This window comes from Manis javanica, chromosome X, assembly GCF_040802235.1.
Source record: "Manis javanica isolate MJ-LG chromosome X, MJ_LKY, whole genome shotgun sequence".
In the NCBI taxonomy this organism is placed as follows: domain Eukaryota; kingdom Metazoa; phylum Chordata; class Mammalia; order Pholidota; family Manidae; genus Manis; species Manis javanica.
The window spans coordinates 9,595,096-9,623,041 of record NC_133174.1 but is presented as its reverse complement, the minus strand read 5'-3'; the positions used below and the strand labels follow the sequence as shown (position 1 = coordinate 9,623,041).

The 27,946-nt window shown below is 43.2% G+C and overlaps 1 protein-coding gene across 1 annotated transcript; it reads left to right on the top strand.

The window, feature by feature from the left end:
• ASB9 (ankyrin repeat and SOCS box containing 9) lies at nucleotides 1–27,888 on the top strand. Its single transcript, XM_017675457.3, has 7 exons — nucleotides 1–326; nucleotides 7,617–7,696; nucleotides 18,511–18,618; nucleotides 19,993–20,143; nucleotides 21,915–22,049; nucleotides 23,947–24,135; nucleotides 27,696–27,888. Exons 1-7 carry the CDS (start codon nucleotides 101–103, stop codon nucleotides 27,818–27,820), a joined length of 1,014 nt encoding a protein of 337 aa, XP_017530946.3. The 5' UTR covers nucleotides 1–100; the 3' UTR covers nucleotides 27,821–27,888.
• Nucleotides 27,889–27,946: the final 58 nt, after the last annotated feature.

Here is a 27,946-nt window from a genome sequence, read left to right as displayed (position 1 = left end):
TCCAGCCAGCTAGGTGGAGCATGTGCCTGTGTGTCTGTGTGCACACGTCTGCCCACAGGTAGTGCTCTAATTACCCTCCCTGTGCTGTTCTCTGCTGCAGATGGCTGTTTCTTACCGTCTGACCAGGACAGTGAGGCTCTGGAATTTCCCAGGAGCCGAGGGAGCATGGAATTTGGACTTTCTCAGAGCAACTAAAGTGGAGCACGCAGCTTGCCCAGCCCAGGAGGGCACCATGGACCAAGAACCGCAGTACAGGACTGGCAGCGAGCCCCTGAAGCCAGGGCACCTTCCTGATGCCAGGCCCCTTTCAAACCTGTTGATGGGGGGTAAGTCTGGGGCCTGGGGAATCGGTGCTGGGGAGGTTGGCTAACATACTCAGGGCAGAAGACAGAAGAGGGCCTGGATTTTAGAGGCTCCTCTGAGGTGTGTCCAGGGGAGACTGGACAGATGGCCATAGTTTGCTGATATATATCCTTCACACAGTTAAAAAATGTGTACACCTCTGTCTGCAGAGTCTGCTTGACCATACAGTCGACTGTCACCATTTATTCTGCAGTTAAAACCAAAACTCCAAAGAATAATTCTTCATGGTTCAAACGTGTCACTTACATTACATTAGAGGTTTGAAAGTTACTTACACATAGGACGTGTTTACTGCTAAAACATTCATGAGAAGGTCTTAGGTGTCTGGCATTTAAGTGGGGCTGGACTTATAAATGAGGTTCATAGCTTGAGCACTGATTGATTCACTTTAAACTTTTTAAAAAAACTTTTAGGGAAGTGCCTTACAGGCAGGATTCTCACCTGCCAGGTGGTGTCTTTGCTAATGTGTAGCGTCTCAGGCCTCTGGGCAACTGTCACTTCTTGAGAGCTGCCAGCAGGTGCCTGCTGACCAGACAGGTTCTGAAAACGGGTCTGCCCATTCGAGGAGAGAAGGTGGGTGGATTTGGATCCACGAAGGCAGAACCGAATCAGTCGGCTATACGGATACAAACTGGGAGCAGTAGGAAGCAGAGTGGCACCAAAAAGCACTTTTAAAAATGAACCTGATATATTTTTATAGCAGCAAACCAATCAATATGGGAAAGAATCAGTGATTGGGTTGAGTTCTGCATGAGTATTTCATAGCTAAGTATTATGTTGCTTTTTTTTCCCACCTGAGAGAGGGGCACCAGCCACTTCTTATTGTTGATGGTTTCAAAAGGTCCCGGTCCAGCTCTGGCTGGGGCGGGATGGGTGGGTGGGGATGGGCAGGTGTATATACGCTCACAGGAATGGCACTTAGAAAATGGACACACTGTCCCAACTAGAATGCAGAGGGCCTTAGGGAGTCTCATGAGAACAAGTGTGGAGAGGTGGAACCCAATAATGAAGACTGAAAAACGGGGTGGAGGGGTTTAGCTTTTGGGAGGTGGGGAACTGAGAGCCATCAATGGTTCTGGAGCACTAATGAAGAAAGTGAAGGAATCTGGAAGCACAGTCAGAATGGATTGGGATGGGATCACGGCAAGTTCCTGCACTAATCCACTGGTTCTCAAATCTCCTATGCACCAACATCTCCTGGAGAGTTTGTTAAATGAAGACGGTGGGACCCTCCGCCAGAGCTTCTGATGCTGTAGCAGGCGCTGTAGGGGGACCACACTTTGAGAACCACTGCACTAATGCGAGCATGAAGCTTACATTTGGAACAAACTTTGGAAAAGACAGAAAGGGAAAGTATGGGTGACAATTTCAAATGAAAGAGAAGTCAGGCTGTGTTGCTTAAATACTGGGGCTAAAGGAGAGAAGGCAGCCAAAAGTGTAAAATGTTCAAGCCTAAAGTACTGTCAGGAAAGAGGGCTCGGTGGCAGAGAACTGGGGGAGAGGGCCTGGCTTGGCAGCAGAGTGGGAGAGGGAGAAGCCTGGTATTTTGAACAGAAAAGTGCCAGTGTCCCTGCCCACCACCCAGCACAGCATGGTGGCATGGACGGAGGCTGTGGAGTGACTACAGCTCGGGCATGAGAGACCTCAGAATGTTCTGCACAGGGGCAGTGCTGAAATCCTGGGAAACGAGAAATGGTAGGATGGCCGAGAGCTGAGAGCCGAGCATGGAGCCTGGGGCAGGCCTTTAGTTGAGGACATAGGACAGACAAGCAGATAGAGACTCAGAGGCAGTGATTCCACAGGGGCTAAAGGAAGAGAAGTTTTCCAAGAGGGGGAAGTCACAAGGGCAGATGCCAGGACACCTCATTCTCCTACCACCTCCTCCTCTGCATCTGACTGGCAAACTCTGGTCACCTTCTGTGCCCAGCCGAGCCACCATCCCCATGTGTGCACGAAACCCTCCCAGGCTGTCTCCCTTTCCCCACCTCAGTGCCATCTTTCCCTGCTTTGCATCAGTCCTGCCCCTTGGGCAGAACCTCCGCTGTAGCTGGATTGCATTTGTTTATGCTTTTGAAGTCTTGACCTTAGAGTGTGGAATGTAAGCACTCACAATGCCTTTTCCAAGTGGCCAGGCCGAGAAATTCAGTTTAGGTGGAGCGTATCCCCTGGCACAGGACACAGGACCAGGTCAGAGGGAAAATAGTGCCCAGGTGTGGGTCGTCTGGGGGGAACATTGCTGCTTGCACTCTATGTACAGGCCTTTCTCTGCCTGCTCCTCTGCAGACAGAGAGGAAAGGAGAGGAAACTGTCAACCAACTCTTCACAGAGATTTGTCTAGTACTTGACTCCCCTGCCCCAGGAATAGGAAAAGTATGTCTTTTTCCCCCTGAAAATACCATATTAGGGGTTGAATTGTGTCCCTCTCAAGAAGTATGTTGGAGTCCTAACCCCCAGGACCCCAGAACATGACCTTATCTGCAAAGAGGGTCATTGCAGATGTAATTAGTTAAGATAGGCTTATAATTCAGAGACTAGCGTCCCTACGAGAAGAGAAGAGGAGACCAACAGGGAGGCCATGTGATGAGCGGAACAAGCCAAGAAACAGCAATGATGGGCAGCTGCCACCAGAAGATAGAAGCATCAGGGAAGGGTTCCCCTAGAGCCTGCGTAGAGAGTGTGGCCCCAACACCACCTTCATTTCGGATTTGCAGCCTTCAGAACAGTGAGACAGTGCATTTCTGCAGTAAGCCACCCAGTTTGTGGTATTTTGTTAGGGCTCGAGAACTCTAATCCATACATACCTCGTCAGTGAAATTTTGGGAAATACATTGAAGGGTTGACTAATAGCCACCCAGACTCCCCTGGGCAGGTAACCACTGGTCCCATTTTTAGTGTCTATCCTTCAGGGTTTTGTAGAGAAATTTCTTTCCTGACAAAATGGAGCCCACCCCGTGGAGAGTATTCACATGCAGAAGGCGTGGAAAGGGAGCAACATCATTCTCTGGTGGTGGAGTTGTAGGCACTGGGTCGTTGCCTCAGCAGGGGTGAGTTTTCCAGGGAAACCAGCCTGATCAGACAGAACGGGTGGTGGTGTGAGGTCCCTGTGGGGAAGGCGGCCCAACAGACAGAAGAGGCTGGGGAATGGAACTGGAGAAAGGATTGCAGTGGACAGGCCCCACTTGCCCAAGGGTTGCCTAGTGGGCCTTTCCATTGCCATTTCTGACCATGAGCCTCTGTTTCTCTTCCTCCTCTTCTTCTTTGTCCTAAAATCCACCCGCGGTCCACTGTAATCACGAACACAGCTCCCAGATCCTCTCCAGTGTTCGTGCGCACCTCTGAACCTCCCCCACCACGTCCCAAAGACTGAAGGCAAATGCCGCCCTCCCCCACTCCCCCCTCTCAGAGCAGCCCAACCTCTCTTTCTCCCTCTTGACCTTGCAAAATGTTTCTCAGGGTAGATAGATTTATGCTATTGCCTCAGAGCTTAGAGCTTCGTTAATAGCTCTTGCAGAATGTACCAATTAGTGCATTTTAAATCTCTTCTGAAATAATGGAAATTTAAAAAATCGTTCCAGAAATTGCAATGAAAATGAAATGGCAGCTTTCCTAATGTGCTGCAGGGTTTGATGGAGACTCAATTTAAAAGAAAGGTAAGTTTAATGGTGCTAATTGGAGGACTTGTGGAGTGTTTTTGTTAAAGTTCCCTGCCCCATTTGAGCCATGAGCTACGCTATTGAATCTGTGGCATTGCCAGTGACCCTATTTGACATCTATTTTTTGGCAGTAAAACCAGTATACTCTGGGTGAACAAATGTTGGGGAAGAATCCTTAATACATACCACGGGCTTCGATGATGTGTTGTATACAAATAATGGACTTTGAGTTTCAAAGACTTTGGAGGACCCTTGGCAAAGGGGATTGTGACCTTGAGTGTCCCCTTCATCGATAGTCTCCTACTGTGAGTGTTTCCATGCGCTGGCCGGAAGAGGTCCCCTTTCCTGCTCACTCCACTCTCTCCACTTCTCAGCAGGAAGGCAGGGAAAGCTGCTTCTGGGTTTAATTGCACATGTGTTGGGCCTGTAGCTCATTGCCCACTTGGGGTGTGGGCTCTGGAAAGCCCTGGAGAAAGGTCTCTCCGATCCTCCCAGGCAGGATCAGGCAAGGTGCACTTGTCAGCTCTCTCTTCAGTTTTTGCAGGAGCTAAAGAGAGTGTGTGTGTGTGGACTAATCCATGTTGCAAATTATGGCATCTCCTAAACTCTGTGTGTATGCGTGTGTATCTCCATGCACTCAATGCTAGAAAAAATGTCAACCTATCCATTGTTACAATTTTAAGTTTTTATCTAATCACTCAATTGTTCAGAGACCTGTTGAGACTTAAGTCCTTGTATGAGTTTGAAATGAATCTGGGCTTTACAAGGACCCAAGGTTTTCTTCTCGGCAGGGGTATAGGCACCCTATGATAGGCTCCCCTACCCTAATTTGAAATGACTTTCAATTAGAAAGGGAAGTCTCATACACTGCTGATGGGAATATAAAGTAGTACAGCCACTTTGGAAAATAGTCTGGCTGGCGGTTCCTCACAAGGTTCAACATTGGGTCACCATATCATACAGCTGTTGGGCTCCTGGGTGTGCATCCCAGAGAACTGAAAACATACATCCACTCAAAAATTTGTATGTGAGTATTCATAGCAGCATGATTCATAATAACCAAGAAATAGAAACAACACAGATGCCTAGCAACTGATAAATGGATAATACAATGTGGTCTATCTGTACAATGGATATTATTTGGCCATAAAAAGGGATGAAGTACTGATACACACTATAATGTGCATGAACCCTGAAACGTGCTCAGTGATGGTAGCCAGTCTCAAAAGAGCACATGTTGTGTGATTGCATTTATATGAAATGTCCAGAAAAGGCAAATCCATAGAGACAGAAAGTAGATCAGTGGTTGCCAGGGGTTGGGGGAAGCAGAAGTGGGGAGTGACTGCTAATGGGCAAGGGGTTTCTTTTTGGGGTGATAAAGATGGTCTAAAATTGTGATTGTTGCACAGCCTTGTGAAAATACTGAAAACCATTAAATTGTGCATATTTAAGGGTGCATTAGATAGTATGTGAATTATAACTCAATAAAGCCTTTAGACAGATAGAAATTGTCAGCCCCCACCATGTGTAGTAGGACCACACCTTGTACTTCTCAAAGGCACAGTCTTCACCTGCTCTGTAAATACTACATTCTAATGCAGGGGTACAAACCTCCGGGAGCCCTTTTCTTTTTTTCTCTTAGAGTAGTACCGAATTCTTTATTTGCCCTAAATAGAAGGAGTAATGATTCCATGATGAATGAATAGAAAGTAAAGCCCATTTTTTCTATACTTGATAATATGACTGCTTCATTGTTATGAAATCTGAACAGCGTTACAATTTATGACCCAAGTTACCCGCCTGGAGTGTTTGGGCTGTCAACTCTAATGGTGTGAAGTCGTTTTAAGAAAGGTAGCCGCTGAGCACTTGGAAAAAGAAATGGTTTGATCATCACACACGGTGATCCATTAGGCTACACTTGCAAATTTATTTAAAACTAATTTTCAAAACTTTCTCAACTTTTGGCTCACTCTTCTCACTCAAGATTTTGTGTGGTTGGTGTTTTACATTGGCAGCACCAAAAGGGGAGAAATTAGTTGTCCTTTTAATTGAAAGTTGGAGAGAAATCTTTCCATATCTGCAGTCTAGATTGTGGGCTCCAAGCCCTAAAAGCAGCAGTATTTTTCCTGGGAGAACCAGGAACCCCAGAGAATGCTGTGAGGACCCGAGCATAAGGTTTTGGAGGTAGGACAAGCCATTTCACTAAGCTGCCTCACGCACCTTAGGGACCCCAGAAGGAAAGCATTGCAGGAGCATGACTCAGCTTCCTCCTACCTATAAATGTTTCAGGAATCCATCTGGAAAGATGGTGATTTGCTCACAGGGACAGACTATCCAGGCCATTGATAGCTCCAGGTAGCAGGTCAACCCCAGCCAATGCATGTTAAGTACAGAGTGTTCTAGCCTTGTCCATTATGGCCTTTGAGTTTGCAAGGCATTAAGAACTACCCTGGCTCTCCAGGTCTGCTCAGATTTTAGGAGATCCCCGTTCCTTTACATGGCACAACTGGTACCAGACTCTCCTGCCTTGTCTGTGTGTAGTGTGTTTACTCAAGCAGGCAGAGGTGCAGCTGAAGCAAGTTCAGGCAACCATCCTCACATTATGACTTCCTGCATTTATTTGTTGTGGAAATTAGGTGCTGCTTGAGATGAAAAAAATTCAGATCTATGCTTCATTTAGGTTATATCCGTACTTGATTACAAAGGGAGGAAAGTATTTAATGCGTTAGGATAGGGTTTACAGCTTTCCTTCCTAAGAATGTGTTATCTTTCCGTATGGTTGTAGAATAAATTTGCTATTTTAAATAGCAGTGATTATGGGGTGTCATCAAGACTCTGTGCTTACTGTTAGGGCAGGATAATAATAGTTGCTACTAAGGACTGAGGTGTGGGTAGGTATATTGCTGTCCTCACTTTACAGGGAAGAAAAGTGTGACTCAGAGTCTGTCTAGGGACCCACAACTTAGAAGAAGCCACACAGGTCTGAGTTCAGGGCTTTCTCTTGGCCACACTGGCACGTTGCCTTTGAGGGGTAAATACTACCCCCCAAAGCCAGACTGAACTCTGATTTGTGCTTGATGTTGGGACAGAAGGTAATCCATAAATAGATATGGTTCTGTTTAGGTTTGATTCCAAGCCTAATAGTGTATGCAATTACATGATGACTATGATTAGTATATGGCACTGTTTGCTGAGGTGCCACAGTTGGCTTCTCGTGCAGGAAATGAGACTGGCAACCACAGCTAACACACTAATGCTGGTCATTAGCGAAGGTCTCACTTAGCTAAATGGACCATTTGCCTTTGAAACAGGTGTGTAAATGGAAGTACAGTAACCTACTTGTCATCTCAATCCACCTCTTTTGCCCTCAGTTTGGACACTGGCTGTAGTTCCTTCTTTAGCTGTTGAGACATCACAAATAAATGGTGTGCAGGCAATGTCAATGAAGTGGAAGTGGTGAAGTTCTGATGGGAGTTTTGGTAGATGGACTTCTGTGTCTCTGTCCACTAAGACCTGGGAGGTTCTCACTAGGGGCTGGGGTGAGTCCACGGGCCTAGTGTGTGCCAGAAGGGTGTGACCCGTTGCTCCCTTTCCATGCAGATGATGTGTCAGATTGGTCTCCTTTGTATGAAGCTGCCATCCATGGACGTGTGCTGTCTCTCAGGAATCTCATCAGCCAGGTAGGTAGCTTTTTGGAAAACAACAAAGCGAAATACTAAGAACATCCTATCAGTCACCTCACTGAGAAAAAAACCATAGCCTGGTATTAAGATAAAAATTTTCTCTTCAGCAAAATGAGGTGAATCCTATTCTGTCAAAACATTTCTGTATATAGAAGCTGGCATAACACTATAGTTTAGCACAAGTCCATGTACACAGTAGGTACTACAATAAATATTTATTGACTGAATAACAGGCCAATTCATGCATTCAAGTTGCCTTCACTGTATTCAATAGACTGTGTTCTTGAAAATTATCATGTGAAACAGTGGTTCTCAACTGGGGCAGTTTCATCCCTTAAGGGATGTTTGACAATGTCTGGAGGCATTTTTAATTGTCACAACTGGGAGCAGGGAGGGGGGAATGATACTGGTGTCTAGTAGCTAGAGACCAAGGATGTTACTAAACGTCCTACATTGCACAGGACAGCCTTCCACATAAAACAACTATCTAGCCTCACATGTCAGTAGTGCTGATGTTGAAAACACCTGATGCGAAAGAAACCCTTGAAAGTGTCTTTTTAAAATCTGTAATCGTACAGTTTCACAGACATTTTCAGTTCTGTTGAATCTCCAGCTGACAGTGGTTCTCCCGGTTTGATTCACGGGTCTCTGCTCATCAGGTGTAATTCCTAGTACATGTTAATTTGAGCTTTGCTGGTCTAAAATTACTGGAAAGTTAACCACAGGCACCTTGAAGAGAGGGTTTAAATCAGCACTCAAAATTCTAATAAAGTTTTTGCTCAGAATGTTCTGTTTCCTGAAAAGAGTGCAGCTCTTTTAAGTTAGGAGCTCTTGGCCCTTTCTGTACCGCTGACCCCTGCGGGCAGCATGGCAGAGTCTGCAGACCCTTTCTCAGACTGATGTTTTAAATGCATAAAACACAATACTGAGATGACTTCTCAAAATATGAAAACAAGTGTGACATAGTAATATATGGACTTCTTTATTAGTGCATTAAAAATGAAGATTTACTGGCAATTCTAATAACCACCATAGTTTCTAAATAGGATGACTGCATATTTTGAGATATTTTAGATATCTGCAACAATTGTAATGCAGTAAAAAAATATCTGTGATTCCTCTCAACAATAGTCCTCTGTACTGCTATTACTACTGTGGTGTGTTGTCTATATTAATAATTGAAGGACATCATAAATTTCAGGTAGTGGTTAGTGAAAATGTTTTAATTTAAAAAAATCGAAATATAGTTGATTCATGATATATTGGTTTCAGATGAACAACATAGTGATTCCACAATATAATAATTGTTCTAAATTTTTTAAAAATGCCAATCTCATGGGTGAGGCTCAGAACCTCACCCCCCCTGCTTTGAGAGAAATCTTCTGCATCCGTGGATGTTTTGCTGCCCTTGTCTAGCCTGGATTAATACTTAGTCCATAGGCACACACCTGATCATCTGATCATCTACATTTGCCTTCTTACAGCACTAAACTATGTTTTCTACCTTTATCTTGCATCTACCTACCACTTCAGCATTTTATTAAAAATAAAAATAATAATAATAATAGGAGAAATGTGGGATCAACATATAAATCAAGTACAAAAATCAAATGAATATTCATATTTGACCTGATGGTTTATAGGTCATATTGCATGATCAAAACCGAAAGTTTCTGTGATGACTGCCCTTGTACTGTTCACCATGTAAGAATTTATTCACTCTGTAAGAATTCGTTCACCATGTAAGAACTTGTTCGTTATGCTTCAGAAGATTGGAGACTGACGAGAATTAGGCTTGAGATGGATTAATGATTGTACATTGAGCATTGACCCCCCTATACTGAATTTTATTGTTGTTAACAACCATTTGATCAATAAATATGAGAGATGCCCTCTAAAAAAAAAAAAAAAAAAAAAAAAAAAAAAAAAAATACTGAATTGTATGTTTGAAAGTTGCTAAGAGTAGATCTTCAATTTCTCAATATATGAGCACACAAAGTGTAATATGTGAGGTGATAGATGTGTAACTAAACTTATTGTGGTAATCATTTCATTATATATATATATATATATATATATATATATATCAAATCAGCACTTTGTACACCTTAAAACTTACACAATATTATATGGCAATTATAGCTCAATAAAGCTGGAAAATTTTTTCAATTAAAAAAAAAAAAAAAAAAAAAAAATGCCAATCTCATGGACCTATCTAGACTAAGAAATCCCCTGTAAGAAAATTTTTAGAGAGAATTTGCAGACCACCCTAAGCCACTATCTCAAGCAGTGTATGATAACAGCAGCCTATTATACATTGAAATATAGATAGTAGCACATAATTCCAGCTACAAGAAGTTAAGCTGCTTCCCAGATAAAATAAAATATACCTTATTTTTGATAGGATGGAAAATGATCATTGCAGCTTTTATATATCACTTATTAAATTGGACTGATATTCATTTCAGTATTATAGATTAACTGAAGATCAGCTGCAACCATGTCTTTAGCTAATAAGCTCAATCACATTATTTGAGCAAGCTCTGTCTTCTCGGAACCTCAGTTTTTGCCTTCATAAAATGAGCATTCTAATACCTACCTGTAGTAGATCTTGCTGTGCAGTAGCCCACACGAAATCCAGTGGCATAATACCATAAACATTTATTTCTTGCTAACAAGTCTTTGGGTCAGCCAGTCTAGGCTGGGCTTGGCTCTAAGCTGTGCATTGGGTGCAGCTCTGCTCACATGTCTCCCATCCTTTGAGCAATGGCTCCTTAAGGAATTTTCTTTTCATGGCAAAAGGCTGGAGCACTGTAGGCCAAGCCCAACTAGGCAAGAATATTTCTAATCTGTTTATATCACATCTACTAACGTCCCATTGGTCAAAGCAAGTCAGACAACCAAGTCCAAAGTCAAGGGTCAAGGAAGTATGTTTTGTCAACTATGAGGTGATGTCAAGGGTGTGATTGTAAGCAATGCTATAGGAGAGTAAAGATTTGAGAACCAAAATTCAATCCATTATGTTACCTTATATGGTGTGAGAGAATTAACTGAGATGACATTGTGTAAATTACCTATTCCAGTGACTGTCATCACAAATGTTATTTATTCTCCCATTACAATCTACACAGCACCTCAGAGAGCCAAAGAATACTGGAAAACACTGTTGCTAAACTAAACCAAGTTATATTTTGCATTCGTAATTTTGCAAACTGCATTTGGAGATGGAAGGAAGAAGAGGATGGAGTTAGTGAAAGAGAAAGAAAAATGGCCGTCAGAGGTCAGAGATAGAGCTGCTTCTAGGTAGAGCTCTGTTTCAGAAGCCACATGAGAGGTTTTATGAGGTCAAGATGAAAACAGCAAATTCAGAGGTGGAAGGAGGTGGAAGATGGAGCAATGTGTATTGGTTTAAGAAGGAGGAACTCACTGGTGATCATTCAATAGAAAGACCTTGAAAGCCAAAGGAAAGTATGCCGGAAGAGGAGAGCGCTGGGACGCAGTGAGCAGCGCTGGGTGAGGGAGATAAGGCGTGCTGAGGGACCGGCACGGTCATGGTTGCTGGTGCCAGTGCCCACATTTCTTCCTCAAAGAAAGGAGCAGTGAAGGAAAAGAAGATCAGAGACATGCAGAGCGGTGTAGAGGTGGGGAGGAAGGGGATGTGGGAAGCCCTGCCGTCAGATGGCTTTGATCTCCTTGGTAAAGTGGAAGGGAATGTGTTCTGATGAATGTGAGATGTGCACTCATGACTTTCCTTTCTGCCGAGTGTACAGAAGGGTGTGTTCATCACAGACAGGACAAAGGAAAAAGCCTAACCTTGTAGTTGGTTCAGTCTTGGTGGGCATATGATTTGGGGCTGGGACAGAAAACTGCCAGGTACTGAGCACAGTGTCACCCATGGGTGCTCTGATAGTGCACAGCCCCATGGAACCATCAGAAAGAGCTTCTGAGTATAGGTTATGATTAGAGGACAACTGATTACAGAAAAATTAAAGATAAAGCCAGTCAATCCTGTTTTTTGTTTTTTGTTTTTAAAAAAACTGCAAACCCACTGTGGATTGAACCTTGTGTGAAGTAATGGGTTAAAAATTACCTTAAAATATTATATGATTCAGACTTGTCAAGAATTCAGACAAATCACCACAGTTCATTTAAAGTAGAACTGTAGTTCAATGATGAACTGTAAATGCAGTCTTAAATTTGCCAAGGGAACCTTGATGTAAAAGAACCTTTTTGTAATGTGAATGTGTGATGTGTGGTGTAAACTTTTCGTATTGTGAATTTTCTTTTGCATTTTCATTTGCCTGGACTTATGTGGGAGCATCTACATGATAGTGTAGAAATGGCAGTGGTGACTGGAGGATGACGTTTATAACAACAGGATAACTAATAATTCCTTTACAGCATAGTCTTTTGTCTCATGATCTGTTGCACAGAGAAAAATGCAGTTAAAAATTCGGAGTTATATGCTCTGAATTTCTGGTGTACACTGTAGCAGTATGAGCGGAAGGGATTGGACAAATACAGAGTGCTGAGGAGGAAAAAAGGATTTGAGAACACATCTTTAAAGGGATGCCACCAAAAAATAAGAAAATAATGACTAATAAAATGAAATAGCAGATGCCACATTGTAAAGTCATGGGCAGTACTTGTGAAGGGGTAAATGCGATAACTCAAATTCTTTTTGAGTTGGGGGGGTCAGTCAACATATATTAGGTGTCTATTAGGTACAGATGGGATTTGAGGTTATGAAGTAAGGAAAGACACAGTTCCTTCCCTGCCTGAAAACTGAAGAGCTGGGTGGCAAAATACTGTCCAGGACACTGGAATTTCTCATTTCTAAGCGGGTTATGTCAGGCCTCCCAGAACCCCTTCCAAGGCCCCCCCAAAGGAAGGCTCTGGGTTCGAGATCTCAGAGACCCAGGTGTATGGACAGAGTGATTGGCTATCTCAGAAAGTATGAGCTTGCCCACCAAGTTTGAAAAGCCAAAAGGCCAGGATGGTTTGGGGACTGATTTATAAAAGTAGAAGTGCTTAGGAATGATGGTGAGTGAGTATTGGAATGATTTTAGGCAAATTTTAACTATTCTGGAAAGAAAGGCACAATATATTACCAAGTCATTAATTAAACTAGCTGTACTTTTAACTGATGTATCCCAAGATAAAGAACTTTTTTTGCACCTGGTTTTCTCCTGTTAAGGATAATGGATTCTAAGATCAGGAAACCTATAGACCCTCTCCTGGAGTTTTCTCCATGTTCTGCTTGGATTGGGCTCATGACCCCTCTCCTGGAGAGCACATTTTCCTAGAGGTTGATGAACCCCAGGGCCTTTCAGATACTTGCTTCTTCAGACCTAGAGCACCTAGAGGAAGAACGTAATTGTCCATCTGCCTTGAGACTCTCTGTGTCTCTCTGTCTGTGGAGGATCACCTAATGCTTTGGCCCCGTATTAACCATCTCTTGCTGGGTCACAATTTACCCCCAAACTTGCAGCTTAAAGTAACATGTAGCTCACAGTGCCTGTGAGTCAGGAATGCCAAGACAGTTTACCTGGGTCAGGGGCCCTTAGGAGACTGCAGTCACAGTGGGGGCCAGAGCTGCAGGCATTTTAAGACTCATCTGAAGGTGGATGCAAGTCCAGACTTAACGCTGTCAGCAAGATTCACTGCCTCCACAGTGGTTGGACTGGGGCCTCAGTTCCTCGTCATGGACTTCGTCAGCACGATGATCCACCGAGAGGACAGGAGAGAGTAAGAGCGCGCTGAAGCCCAATCTTGAGTGTATATACCCAAGAGCCAAATGGCTGGGTTGTAGGTAAGTTTATCATCAACTCTCAGAGACAGTGTCAAACCATTTTCCTGAGTGGGTGTGTGGTATTACACTTGCACTAGCAGTGTGAAAGTCCCTTGTTTGTTGGTTTGTTTATGTCATTGTCAGCACCTTGGTGTACTTGCAGATTTTGAGGCAGATTAACTATTTTTTTTTCGGTATCATAACTCTACAATTACATGAGGACCATTATGTTTCCTAGACTCCCCCCATCACCAAGTTCCCCCCACAAACTCCATTGCAGTCATTGTCCATCAGCGTACTAAGATGTTGTAGAATCACTACTTGTCTTCTCTGTGTTGCACAGCCCTCCCTGTCCGCCCATCCACATTATGCATGCTAATTGTAAGGCCCGCTTTCTTCTCCCCCCCTTATCCCTCCCTTCCCACCCATCCCTCCAGTCCCTTTCCCTTTAGTAACTCTTAGTCCATTCTTGGATTCTGTGATTCTGCTGCTGTTTCGTTCCTTCAGATTTTCTTTGTTCTTATACTCCACAGATGAGTGAAATCATTTGGTGCTTGTCTTTCTCCTCCTGGCTTATTTCACTGAGCATAATACCCTCTAGCTCCATCCATGTTGTTGCAAATGGTAGGATTTGTTTTCTTCTTATGGCTGAATAATATTCCATTGTGTATATGTACCACATCTTCTTTATCCATTCATCTACTGATGGACACTTAGGTTGCTTCCATTTCTTGGCTATTGTAAATAGTGCTGCGATAAACATAGAGGTGCATCTGTCTTTTTCAAACTGGGCTGCTGCATTCTTAGGGTAAATTCCTAGGAGTGGAATTACTGGGTCAAATGGTATTTCTTTGAGTTTTTTGAGGAACCTCCATACTGCTTTCCACGATGGGTGAACTAGTTTACATTCCCACCAGCAGTGTAGGATGGTTCACCTTTCTCCACAACCTCGCCAACATTTGTTGTTGTTTGTCTTTTGGATGGTGGCAATCCTTACTGGTGTGAGGTGATATCTCACTGTGGTTTTAATTTGCATTTCTCTGATGACTAGGGATGTGGAGCATCTTTTCATGTGTCCATTGGCCATCTGAATTTCTTCTTTGGAGAACTGTCTGTTCAGCTCCTCTGACCATTTTTTAATTGGATTATTTTCTTTTTGTTTGTTGAGGTACGTGAGCTCTTTATATATTTTGGATGTCAACCCTTTATCAGATCTGTCATTTATGAATATATTCTCTACATACTGTAGGATGCCTTTTTATTCTATTGGTGGTATCATTTGCTGTACAGAAGCTTTTCAGTTTGATGTAGTGCCACTTGTTCATTTTTGCTTTTGTTTCCCTTGCCTGGGGAGATATTAATGAAGTATAGTTCATGAAGAAGTTGCTCATGTTTATGTCCAAGAGATTTTTGCCTGTGTTGTTTTCTAAGAGTTTTATGGTTTCATGACTTACATTCAAGTCTTTGATCCATTTCAAATTTACTTTTGTGTATGGGGTTAGACAGTGATCCAGTTTCATTCTCTTACATGTAACTGTTCAGTTTTGCCAACACCAGCTGTTGAAGAGGCTGTCATTTCCCCATTGTATGTCCATGGCTCCTTTATCATATATTAATTGACCATATATGGTTGGGTTTATATCAGGGCTCTCTAGTCTGTTCCATTGGTCTATGGGTCTGTTCTTGTGCCAGTACCAAATTGTCTTGATTACTGTGGCTTTGTAGTAGAGCTTAAAGTTGGGAAGCGAGATCCCCCCTGCTTTATTCTTCTTTCTCAGGATTTCTTTGGCTATTTGGGGTCTTTGGTGGTTCCATATGAATTTTAAAACTATTTGTTCCAGTTTTTTGAAGAATGCTGTTGGTATTTTAATAGGCATTGCATTGAATCTGTAGATTGCTTTAGGCAGGATGGCCATTTTGACAATATTAATTCTTCCTAGCCAAGAGCATGGGATGACTTTCCATTTGTTACTGTCTTCTTTAATTTCTCTTAAGAGTGTCTTGCAGTTTTCAGGGTATAGGTCTTTCACTTCCTTGGTTAGGTTTATTCCTAGGTATTTTATTCTTTCTGATGCAATTGTGAATGGAATTGTTTTCCTGATTTCTCTCTCTGCTAGTTCATTGTTAGTGTATAGCAATGCCACAGATTTCTGTGTATTAATTTTGTAGCCTGCAACTTTGCTGAATTCAGATAGATCTAATAGTTTTGGAGTGGATTCTTTAGGGTTTTTTTTGTACAATATCATGTTGTCTGCAAATAGTGACAGTTTGACTTCTTCTTTACCAGTCTGGATTCCTTGTATTTCTTTGTTTTGTCTGATTTCCATGGCTAGGACCTCCAGTACTATGTTGAATAACAGTGGGGAGAGTGGGCATCCCTGTCTTGTTCTCTATCTTAGAGGAAAAGCTTTCAGCTTCTCGCTGTTAAGTATGATGTTAGGTGTGGGTTTGTCATATATGGCCTTTATTATGTTGATGTACTTGCCCTCTATACCCATTTTATTGAGAGTTTTTATGATGAATGGATGTTGAATTTTGCCAAATGCTTTTTCAGCATCTATGGAGATGATTATGTGGTTTTTGTCCTTCTTTTTGTTGATGTGGTGGATGATGTTGATGGATTTTCGAATGTTGTACCATCCTTGCATCTCTGGCATAAATCCTACTTGATCATGATGGATGATCTTTTTGATGTATTTTTGAATTCAGTTTACTAGTATTTTGTTGAGTATTTTTGCGTCTACGTTCATCAGGGATATTAGTCTGTAATTTTCTTTTTTTGTGGTGTCTTTGCCTGGTTTTGGTGTTAGAGTGATACTGCCCTCATAGAATGAGTTTGGAAGTACTCCCTCCTCTTCTATTTTTTGGAAACCCTTAAGGAGAATGGGTATTAGGTCTTCACTAAATGTTTGATAAAATTCAGCAGTGAAGCCATGTGGTCCGGGAGTTTTGTTCTTAGGTAGGTTTTTGACTACCACTTCAATTTCATTGCTGGTAATTGGTCTATTCAGATTTTCTGTTTCTTCCTTGGTCAGCCTTGGAAGGTTGTATTTTTCTAGAAACTTGTCCATTTCTTCTAGGTTATCCAGTTTGTTAACATATAATTTTTCATAGTATTCTCCAATAATTCTTTGTATTTCTGTTGTATCCATACTGATTTTTCCTTTCTCTTTTCTGATTCTATTTATGTGCATATACTCTCTTTTTTCTTGATAAGTCTGGCTAGGGGTTTATCTATTTTTTAAAAATTTTCTTGAAGGTCCACCAGCTCTTGCTTTCATTGATTCTTTCTATTGTTTTATTCATCTGAATTTTATTTATTTCTGCTCTTATCTTTATTATGTCGCTCTTTCTACTGACTTTGGGCCTTTTTTGTTGTTCTTTTTCTAGTTTCATTAATTGTGAGTTTAGACTGCTTATATGGGATCGTTCTTCTTTCTTGAGGTAGGCCTGTATTGCAATACACTTTCCTCTTAGCACAGCGTTGGCTGCATCCCACAGATTTTTGTGGTGTTGAATTATTGTTTTCATTTGTCTCCATATATTGTTTGATCTCTGTTTTTATTTGGTCATTGATCCATTGATTATTTAGGACCATGTTGTTAAGCCTCCATGTGTTTGTGAGCCTTTTTGTTTTCTTTGTACTGTTTATTTCTAGTTTTATGCCTTTGTGGTCTGAGAAATTGGTTGGTAGAATTTCAATCATTTTGAATTTACTGAGGCTCTTTTTGTGGCCCTAGTATTTGGTCTATTCTGGAAAATATTCCATGTGCACTTGAGAAGAAAGTGTATCCTGCTGCTTTTGGGTGTAGAGTTCTGTAGTTATCTGTTAAGTCCATCTGCTCTAGTGTGTTGTTCAGTGCCTTCTGTTCTTACTTATTTTCTGTCTGGTTGATCTGTCCTTTATAGTGAGTGGTGTGTTGAAGTCTCCTAGAATGAATGCATTGCATTCTATTTCCTCCTTTAATTCTGTTAGTATTTGTTTCACATATGTTGGTGCTCCTGTATTGGGTGCATCTATATTTATAATGGTTATATCCTCTTGTTGGACTGACCCCTTTATCATTATATAATGTCCTTCTTTATCTCTTGTTACTTTCTTTGTTTTGAAGTCTATTTTGTCTGATTCAAGTACTGCAACACCTGCTTTTTTCTCCCTATTGTTTGCATGAAATATCTTTTTCCATCCCTTGACTTTTAGTCTGTGCATGTCTTTGGGTTTGAGGTGAGTCTCTTGAAAGCAGCATATAGATGCGTCTTGCTTTTTTATCCATTCTATTACTCTGTGTCTTTTGATTGGTGTATTCAGTCCATTTACATTTAGGGTGATTATTGAAATATATGTACTTATTGCCATTGCAGGCTTTAGATTTGTGGTTATCAAAGGTTCAAGGGTAGCTTCTTTACTATCTAACCATCTAACTTAACTCTCTTATTAAGCTATTATAAACACAGTCTGATGATTCTTTATGTCTCTCCCTTCTTATTCCTCCTCCTCCATTCTTTATATGTTAGGTGTTTTATTTTGTGCTCTCTTGTGTTTCCTTGACTGCTTTTGTGAGTAGTTGATTTTCTTTTTTGCCTTTAGTTAGTATTTGGTTTGTCTGCTTTCTTTGTTGTGATTTTATTTTCTCTGTTGACATGTATTTACCCTTAGGAGTATTTCCATCTAGAGAAGTCCCTTTAAAATACTCTGTAGAGGTGGTTTGTGGGAGGCAAATTCCCTCAACTTTTGCTTGTCTCGGAATTGTTTAATCCCTCCTTCATATTTAAATGATAGTCATGCTGGATACAGTATTCTTGGTTCAAGGCCCTTCTGTTTCATTGCATTAAATATATCGTGCCATTCTCTTCTGGCCTGTAAGGTTTCTGTTGAGAAGTCTGATGATAGCCTAGTTGGTTTTCCTTGAGGCAGATTAACTTTTGAAAGAGTTGTCATAGTATGAGGTTTGTGGCTGAAGAGCAACATTATGGAGCTGTTGCTTTGTACCCCTTACCCTGCCCATTTCCCCTCCTCCAGGGGTGGCCGGTGAACCTCCTCACGGCAGATCACGTGTCCCCACTCCATGACGCCTGTCTCGGAGGACATCCCTCTTGTGTAAACATTTTATTAAAGCATGGAGCTCAGGTAAGTTCAGCTCAAGTAACATCTTAGAAACCATGAATGCAAATGACTATTTCTATCCCTTCTGAATAATTTCTGGCATTTTGGATTAGTCTGATTTGAAATATGAAGAGAAGTGTTGTTCAAAGGTATTATGTCCATCAAGCTTATTTGCTTTCGCGATAGATGAAATACTGAGTTTTTAGCTAGAAAGTCATGGCTCAAGTTTAACAGCCACTACCAATAAATAGTGGTTAGATTTCCTGCCTTCATTCTGTGGCTGGAAGGTAGTGAAATATTGTAAAAACATAGGACATTTGCCTCCATAAGACCTGAGAAATGGTCCCAGACCATGTCTAACATTTACTAATATTGGAAACTTGGGCAAGTTGCTTAGCCTCTGAGATTTAGAGTCTGTATCTGAGAAAAGAGGAAAATGAACAAAAACGTTGCTTAGTTTGTTGCAGTGTGAGGATTGAGAGAGATTCGGTATATGCTTGTTGTTTAGAGCATGAGAATCAGGATGGCATAATGAGATACTGGAGAAGGAAGATACAAAGGCATTGAATTTGGAAGTGGGGAGCAGTAAGTCTCTTATTAACGAAGTCCTTTCATGCTCAAAAGGGATAGAAAAATCTAATCAGAAAATTGTGGGTTTCTCATATTCTCTCAAGCAGTATTTACTGAGCATTTAGATGTGCCTAACTCTAACGATTTTAAGAATTTACAAATTCCTGAAATCTCAGTAGCCTAATGCAATGAAAGCTTATTTCTTGCTCAGCTGAAACTCCAGTGTAGGTGTTCCCGCCAGAGAGGCTGTTTCCCAGAGGTGATTTGAGTACACAGGCTCCCTTCATCCTGTTGCTCTGCTGTCTTCAACAAGTGGCTTTTATGTGTGCTTGAGGGGTCATCTGTGTTCCAGGTGGCTGTAAGGGGAAGAAAACATGCAGGACTGTGAGTGGAAGAATTTTAAGGAGCAGTCTTAGCAGTGACACATATCATTTTGCCCACATCCCATTGGCCAGAATTCAGGCCATGTCTAGCTGCCAGGGAGGCTGGGGAGTGTTGTGTGGCTGTGTGCCCCAGACAGAGCAAATAGGTGGGGCAGGCTGGATCACGATGCCTTTGGCCAGGATGGCTGGGATGTCTGCAGAGACAGAAAATCTCTATGTGACCCCTCATCCTTTAGCAGGCAGCCTGGGCTTGCTCACATGGTAGCAGGGATTCCGAGAGAGCAGAAGAAAGGGCAAGCACTCTGCTTGCATCATGTTGGTGACTGTCCCATTGGCCAAAGCCTGTCGTCACGTGGATAAGCCCAGATTCAAGGATGGGAAAACTAGTCTCCATATTGTGATGGGAGGAATTGCAAAGGCTTCATACTGGAGCTTTCCTTTCCAGGTGAACGGCGTCACTACCGAGTGGCACACCCCCTTGTTTAATGCTTGCGTCAGTGGCAGCCAGGACTGTGTGAATTTGCTTCTGCAGCATGGAGCCAGCCCCAGCCCTGTGAGTGATCTGGCATCCCCCATCCATGAAGCTGCTAAGAGAGGTAAATCTGTTGAGAATTGAAGTTTTCTACTCCTCCTCCAAGGGATATCTTACTGTTGAAAGGAAGAGGGAAAAGGAGGTCTATTTTAGAGCAATAGTTGGCTATGTGGGGTCCTGGGACCAGAAACATCCACTTGACCTGGCTGCAAATGCAGATTCTTGGGCCCTACTCCAGGCCCATTATTAAATCAGTAACTCTGGGGGTGGGACCCAGCTGTCTGTGTTTTGTTTACCAAGCCTTCTAGGTGATTCTGATGCACAATAAGTTTGAGAACCATCCTTTTAGAGCATTTGGAATGTTGTTTACTGCTATCTTTTTGGAACAGGGCCTGGCACATAGAAGACTGTCAATATTTGTGGAAAATATTGTTGAATCTATGAGACCATAAAAATGAAGTTATTTTATAGAACAAATTATATTCTTCTATTTTAGGGCCTTAAAGAATATTGTCTCAGGGTCATCTAGGTTTGCTAAGTGAAGCAAACTTTTGAATTTTTAGAAATATGTTATATACACTTTGGAGTAATTCTTCCCCACCCCAAGCTTTATTGAGGTATGATTGACAGATAAAATGGTATATTTGGTATACATATACATTGTGAAATGATTACCACAATCGAGTTAATCAACACACTTATCACCTCACAGTTAACCATTTTTTTATTGAAGTATACTTGATATACAATTTTACATTGGTTTCAAGTATACAACAGTGGTTCACCAGTTACCTGTATTATTAAATCCTTATCCCAACTTATGCAGTTACTATCTGTCAACATAGGAGGAAGTTACAGAATCACTGGCTATATTCTCCATGCTGTACTGCTATTCCCATGACCACCTTATATTATGACTGAGAATTTTTGTGCCCCTTTATCCCTTCATCCTCCCTCCCTTCCCCCGCAGACCCCCCCACGTGGTAACCACTGGTCACTTCTCAGTGTCCGTGAGTCTACTGCTATTTTGTTCATTTTGTTTTGTTTGGTTTTCAGATTCCACAGGTAAGTGAAATCAGCTGGTTGTCACGTATTTTTGCGGCTTTCTGTTTCCCCAGGGACTTTTTACAGACTGGCTTCCTGTGATCCTTACAGCATGTGACACCCATATTATAATTACCTCCCCAAACATTGACATTTATTCATTAAGAGACATGCTAACTCATCATATTCATGGGATACATAGAACTAAAATGGTATAACAAGAGAAACACCAAGGAGCAGTATTTAAATCAAGACGTTCTCAACCAGGGGAGAGTGATTCAGCTTTTACCAAGTTCGGTTTACTAGACTGGGCCCCGCGCATGCTGGATGTGACAGCTTCTTCCAAGTGTCCCTGTACCCAGGGTGACCTGCTCCCCCTGGGGCCTGCCCTTGGTGGGGTCGGAAGTTTCCATCCCGCCCCATGGCCCACACTGGGCCCCTACTTGTACAGGACCACCTCCAATCCCTGTTCCTCTGTGCCTCTCCCAACTCTCACTTCAATTTCTGTCCCCAGACTGAGTACAAAGCTACAGACAATTGAAAAAGGTGGATGGTTGCTGACTGTGGCTAGTCAACTCCCGTGGCGTTCCTTCCAGAGCTGCAGAGCGCATCTCACGATCAAGCTGTTAACTGATGGCAGAGTTTACAACCATTCCCTAGTCAAACTAAAGGAAATACCTTTCCTTAGTGGATAAGTTGGTGGCAAATTTCAACACAAAAAATGGGGAAGTGTTGTTTCCCTAGCTAAGAGAATTTGTGCTGTAACCGTTTTCTTTTGCTTTGGGCTGCAGGCCACATGGAGTGCATCGAGTCCCTTGTTGACCATGGAGGTGACATTGACTGTAACATCAGCCACCTGGGCACACCACTGTATTTGGCTTGTGAAAACCACCAGGTGGCCTGTGCCAAGAAGCTTCTGCAGTCAGGTAAAACATAAAACAAAATGAAACAAGGAAAGAAAATGAAAAGTAAGTTAAATGTATTGTCAAGCTCTTTGTATTGCAGCAGAAGGAAGAGGCGGGCAGTGGAGTTGGGCAAGATCTGGGTTCACATGGGCTGTGTTTACAGGGGGAGTTATTTTACTCTGTCTGCACTTTAGGTTTCTCACTTATCGGGAAGGGTGAGGATCACGATGCTGGCATCCCCTCCTAGGGTGGGCCTTGGTGATGCCCTCCCTTCCCCCCGCCTCACTCCTCCCGCCAGCCACATTATTAGCCTGCATTCCTCTCGCAGCTGCTGGATTAGGGCTGAGTTTCCCTCCATAACCAATTCTCTTTACCTTAGAAATGAACTTGTCCCATTTGTAGTAAATTCGAGGTTTTCTTTGAAGAGGCATATGTGGCATCATTCTTTCCTACTTCTCTGCTCATGTCCTGTCCCTTCTTCAGTGTTGGAACACCATTTCATCACCTCTAATTATTTGAATCCTGGTTATTTTTTAAAACTCCAGTAATCTTTCACCCCTTGAATGTTCTTGTAGTTCTTTTTGCCTTCTACTGACTTGGTAGCCATTGCCATGAGTTAGGAGATCTTCTCTTTCTCTCTCTTTTCCTCTTTCTCGTGCCTCTAAGTATATTTTAAGCTTCTTAGTCAGGAAAGGGCCAGGTTTGGCATTCAAAAGGGCCAGGTTCAGTGTCCTGCACAAAGCCAAGAACAATACAAGAACAATTCAGGTAACATTTGTTGAGTAAACACGGATGCCCATTTTACTAGAGGGACAGCCACTCAAGCCAAGCCACATGTCCCCTTATGTCCCAGTGGGAGCCAGCATCCAGGCTGCAGTGGGGATTTGTTGAGAATACACAGATGGAACTGGCTGGGTCTGGTCCTGGAAACCCACCTTACTCCTGAAGAGGATTTTGTCATGTTCCCTGTGGTCTCAGGATTGCCCACCCCAATCTAAGAGATGCTTCCCAAGTTGATTACTCTTCACAGTCCAGATCATAGTCCCAAATCCCAGGTTTTAAACCACGTGGCAGTTGCTCAGTGTGTGAATATGGCTGCTTGCTATAGACGGGATTTCACCGTCTAACGTCACTTCCGGTCTGTACTGGCTAATACTTTGGCTCCATTAATAATGAGTGTGCCATTTTCATGCCACCAGGATTTTTCTTACATGTATCACATCTGTGCATAGTGTTCAAAGGTGAGGTTTTATTTTATTTTTTTATTAAAGTGTCATTGATATACAATCTCATGATGGTTTCACATAAACAACACAGTGGCTTCAACATTCACCCATATTATCAAGTCCTCACCACCCTCCCATTGCAGTCACTGTCCATCAGCGTAGTAAGATGCTATAGTCATAGAGTCATTACTTGTATTCTCTGTGCTGTACTGCTTCCCCATGACCTGCCTATATTGTGTGTGGTAATTATAGTGCCCCTTAATCCCCTTCTCCCTCCCTCCCCACCCACTCTCCCCAGCCCCTTCCTTTTGGTAACCGCTAGTCCCTTCTTGGAGTCTGTGAGTCTGCTGTTGTTTTGTTCCTTCTGTTTTGCTTTGTTGTTACATTCCACAAATGAGGGAAATCATTTGGGATTTGTCTTTCTCCACCTGGTTTATTTCACTGAGCATAATATCAAAGGTGAGGTTTTAAACCTCATATGCTTATAGCTCATGTTGTACCTTCAGCCACACTGTCAAATGGTATTTTTCTTGTATTATTAAGTGGAATCAAGTCGTCTCCCATTTCTCCGGAGAACTGCTGTGTCCACTATGGATGCCCTTTTGTTAGGGCATTTTGAGGCATCGTGCTTTGACAAGAGGGATGCTTGGGCTCTGCTTCTCGCTGACCCTGTTGTTCTCATGACTGCTTAGGAGCAAGTGTGAACAGAGGTCGAGGTCTGGATTCCCCTCTTCATGCTGTGGCCAGGGTGGCCAGTGGTGAGCTGGCCCACCTGCTCATGGACTTTGGAGCAGACGTCCAGGCCAGGAATGCTGAAGACAAGCGGCCCATGGAGTTGCTGCCTCCAGGGAGCTCTGTGATCCAGCTCTTGCAGAGAGAAGGTGCTTCTTTTTGCCTGAACCTAAGCCCCAATCTGTAGAGACTCCTGCAGGACCTAGTGGGGAGGTACTTACAGAGTTCTGACTTCCAGCACTCTGAGAAAGCTCCTTCTCTGCCATCAGCAAGTATGGGGAACGGAGATATTTAGTGTTCAAAGTACAGCGCTGGTTATGTAGTCACTGACCATCATGCTTTTTGCAGGTTGGAGACAGGCTATTTGGGGTGATCTCATATTCATATATAGGGTGGACCAGCTTTCAAAAATTTTAAATGTTATTATTAAAGTTATTTAAAATGTACTTTAGAATGATGCAACAGAAACCTCTTTGGGTTGTATAAAGAAGAGGGGGTGGAAGAACTCAGGGGTCCTTGGTTTCCAGAGGTAGAATGCAGCTCATGAAGTGTCATAATGATGCACAGCAGTCTGAAGACAGGCACTCTTGTAAGCCAATCAACACGAAGTCTGCCCTTCTCCGTAAGTGGGAAGTGACGGCAATGACTAAACATTGTAGTTGGCCAGCAAGCAAGGGGGCAGGGCCGCGAGGTCGGGGCTGGGCTGCCGTGGGAGCAGAGGTCCCTCAGATTGCATTCTTACTCGCCCCTAGAGGTGGAGAGCAGTTTTCTCACCAGTGTGGACTTTGTTAAGTTTTAGGGTTTGCAGGACTTGGAAGCCAGCTTCCATACCGGAAGGATTCTGATGTTAAATATGCATTTTTTCCTGACGCACTGAGAATTAAGCCTGGCTCTCAACAGAACTGTAAAGTGGCCACAGAGTCCTTCCTCCAAGTCCCACTGCCCCAGGCTGCTCAAGGCCGAAGCCCTGCCTCGGGGCTCCCCACACAGGATCTGTGCTTCCCCAGCTGCGCCAGCCGCCCTAGGGAAGCCTGAGCCCAGGCACAGGGAGAGCAGGTCCAATAGAAAGCCATTTGCATTAAGCAGGGGAATAACCCCCAGGCAACTCTGCCTACAGTTTGACCATTTCTTGTTTCCAAAACATTCTATCTATATATTCAGGGCTGACTTCTCCAGCAGGCATAGATGGCACAAGGCTTGGGGCCCCCCCCACAGAAGTATTTTAATTTCTTTTAAAAGCACAAGGAAGAAAATGTGTAAAACTCAACCTGGATTATGTTCATCTTTATACTGACACAGTTGTAAGATGTCACTTTCTTTACTTGGGAAGGATGCGCAAAGGCAGCATTGCCTCAGCCGCTGAAGCCAGAGTCTCACACCCACGCCCACACCTGCCTGTGTATATGATCCCCCCCGCCGCATCAGGTCATCTTCCTGGACGTTCAGACTGTCTCCACTGACTCTTCCTTCCACTTCAGTTCCCAAAGCCATTCTTTGGATACCTACGTTGCCTTTAATGTCTTTAATTCACATTTTGGCAACTGCAGCCAGTGACTCCACTGGCTTATAAAATGTCACTTGCCTCTGGAGAGAATCACCCCTTCTTTTGCCTCCATGAGTCGTTTCTGGGGTTTTGGTGAGGTCACCTCCCAGCAGCCTGGCAGCCCACAGGACATGGGGCCAGGCCAGCGCAGAAAGCCAGCCCTGCGGATTTAACACAGCGATTTAGGTCTCTGGGTGTCCCTGGCAAGGAATTCAAGAATATTACCACCACCACTCCCTAAAAAGCATGTAAGGCAGTGTTTACTCATGGCCCATAATGAAAACTAAAAGCGACTCTGTGAGCCTAGCACGACCGGAGCCGCCCGAGTGCACTTTGGCCTGAAAGCATTGTGAATGTTGCTGAGGGAAAAAAAGAAATCGAGACCCAAAGCAACATGCCAGTTCACGAATATAGATTCAGCGGGTTTTATCGTGAAGTGAGGCAAACCCCCTGTGTCCTTACAGGCGCCAGCAAGTGGCGACATAGCTGCAGTGGCTTTTCAGCTCTATTTACATGGAATCAAGGCTACGGTGGTTGTATGTCTCCCAGCTTGCACTAACCACCAGCTACTCCATTTGCACCACTAGTTACATGAAGCTTACTCTGACGTCCTGCTTTTAATTCTCCAGCAGCCTTGGCCTGACGTTTCTTGCTCTTCATAAGTCTCTATCAATATCTCCTACAGTTGTCCTGCCAGTGTATCTGGCTCACAGGATTAGTCACATCCTTCTCCAGCCCTTGGTGAGATGAGACGACGTTCCGTTTCCCCACAGTGTACTTTGCTCAGCTTGTTACTATTGCCTGGAGTACACCGGGGAGCAGCCTGGTAATATATACCCTGAGTGCTCTGGGCAGCAGCTGGAAGGTGCCCTTATTCCATCAGGGGCCTTCTCAATGGGCTGTGAGGGCCTGACGGCGAAGGCTGCCTTCATTGCTTTAACTATTTGTGTCTATGTCCACTTCTTATCTGTGTCACCTGAGGAATAGACAACCCAGTTTATCCTGTAGCTTGTGGTGACACCAGGAAATGAGAGGCCACCGGATCCTTTGGGTTGTATTCTCAGCCCTGGCTGCACAGTGAAATGACCTGAGGCACATACCTTTAAAATAATCCACAGGCACGGGCCCTATAACTGAAGCAATACCTGTGAGGTGGGGCCTGATGTCGTGATGTTTAACCCCCTCCCCCCACCCCACCCCAGGTGATTCCGAAATGCAGGCTGCATTGAGGATTGCTGGTTTAGGGGATTCCTGAGGGTATATAGCTTTGCTTTTGTGTGTGTTTTTAATAACCAAAAGGGACTTCCCATTACAAATTGGTGTGGGGGGTTTGGAGTGGATCATTTCACATCCTTTTCCCCTTAAATGGGTCTCAACCTCAGCACTGTTCATATCCCTTGCCAGTAGGGGGCTGTCCATGCACTGTAGGATGTTAGCAGCCCCCGCTGCCCCCCGACCTCTACCTGCTGGATACTAGTAGCTCCCCCAAGTTGTGACAACCAAAAATGTCTCCAGACATTGCCAAGTGTCCCCCAGAACGGCCCTCCTTTTTCCTTACCCCCAACCCCTGTTGAGAACCACTGCCCTAAAATGTATACTCTTGGCTGGTTCCCTAAGCAAGATTTGATTCCCCAAGCTAGTTCACTTTTCACCTATGAGTTGAATCATTGGGAAAGCTCTGAAGGCAGAATATAAAAACAAATTTGACTTAATAAGAACGTACACGTATGCTTCACTGAGAGCTCGCTTGAATACCTTAAACTTTCTAAGTTATAAAAATATTTGCATCTAGAAACAACGACCTTTTTTTTTTAAGGTTGAGGACAAAGCCATTAAACATGAACTTTATTTTCATTATTGGGGAATTTTCTGTAGCTCTGTAGTTCCGAAATGAGCTTCTGGAAGCCTCTAGTAGTGAGACTCAGCTTTGAATTTTTTTCAGTCTGTTCTAAGTCAAAACCTAACAAACCCATTTCATTTAGATACCAGAAAAGGGAGATCATGGCCTAAAAATGCTTCCTACAAAAACTAGAAGATGGTCTGAAACAGTGCCATATTATTTCTTTGTGATATTGCAATAGCTTGTGTGCGTTTTAACAGAAGGGAGGGAGGGCAGCCTTAGATTAATGAGACCAATGTGTGGCTTATCTTACGCTCTTTCTCCAGGGCCCCCTTCTCTGATGCACCTCTGCCGCCTTAGAATTCGGAAGTGCTTTGGGATCCGACAGCATCATAAGATCGCTGACCTTGTCTTCCCCGAGGAGCTGAAACGGTTTCTGCTCCACATTTAGATGTGTCACAAACAACAGGCAAACATTATCGAGTGTTGTAGTTGCTGGAATTTACGAATAAAGTCAGGTTTATAGAGCTTGCCTAGTTTTTTCCATTAGATTTTTATTCTCAATGGAAACACACTG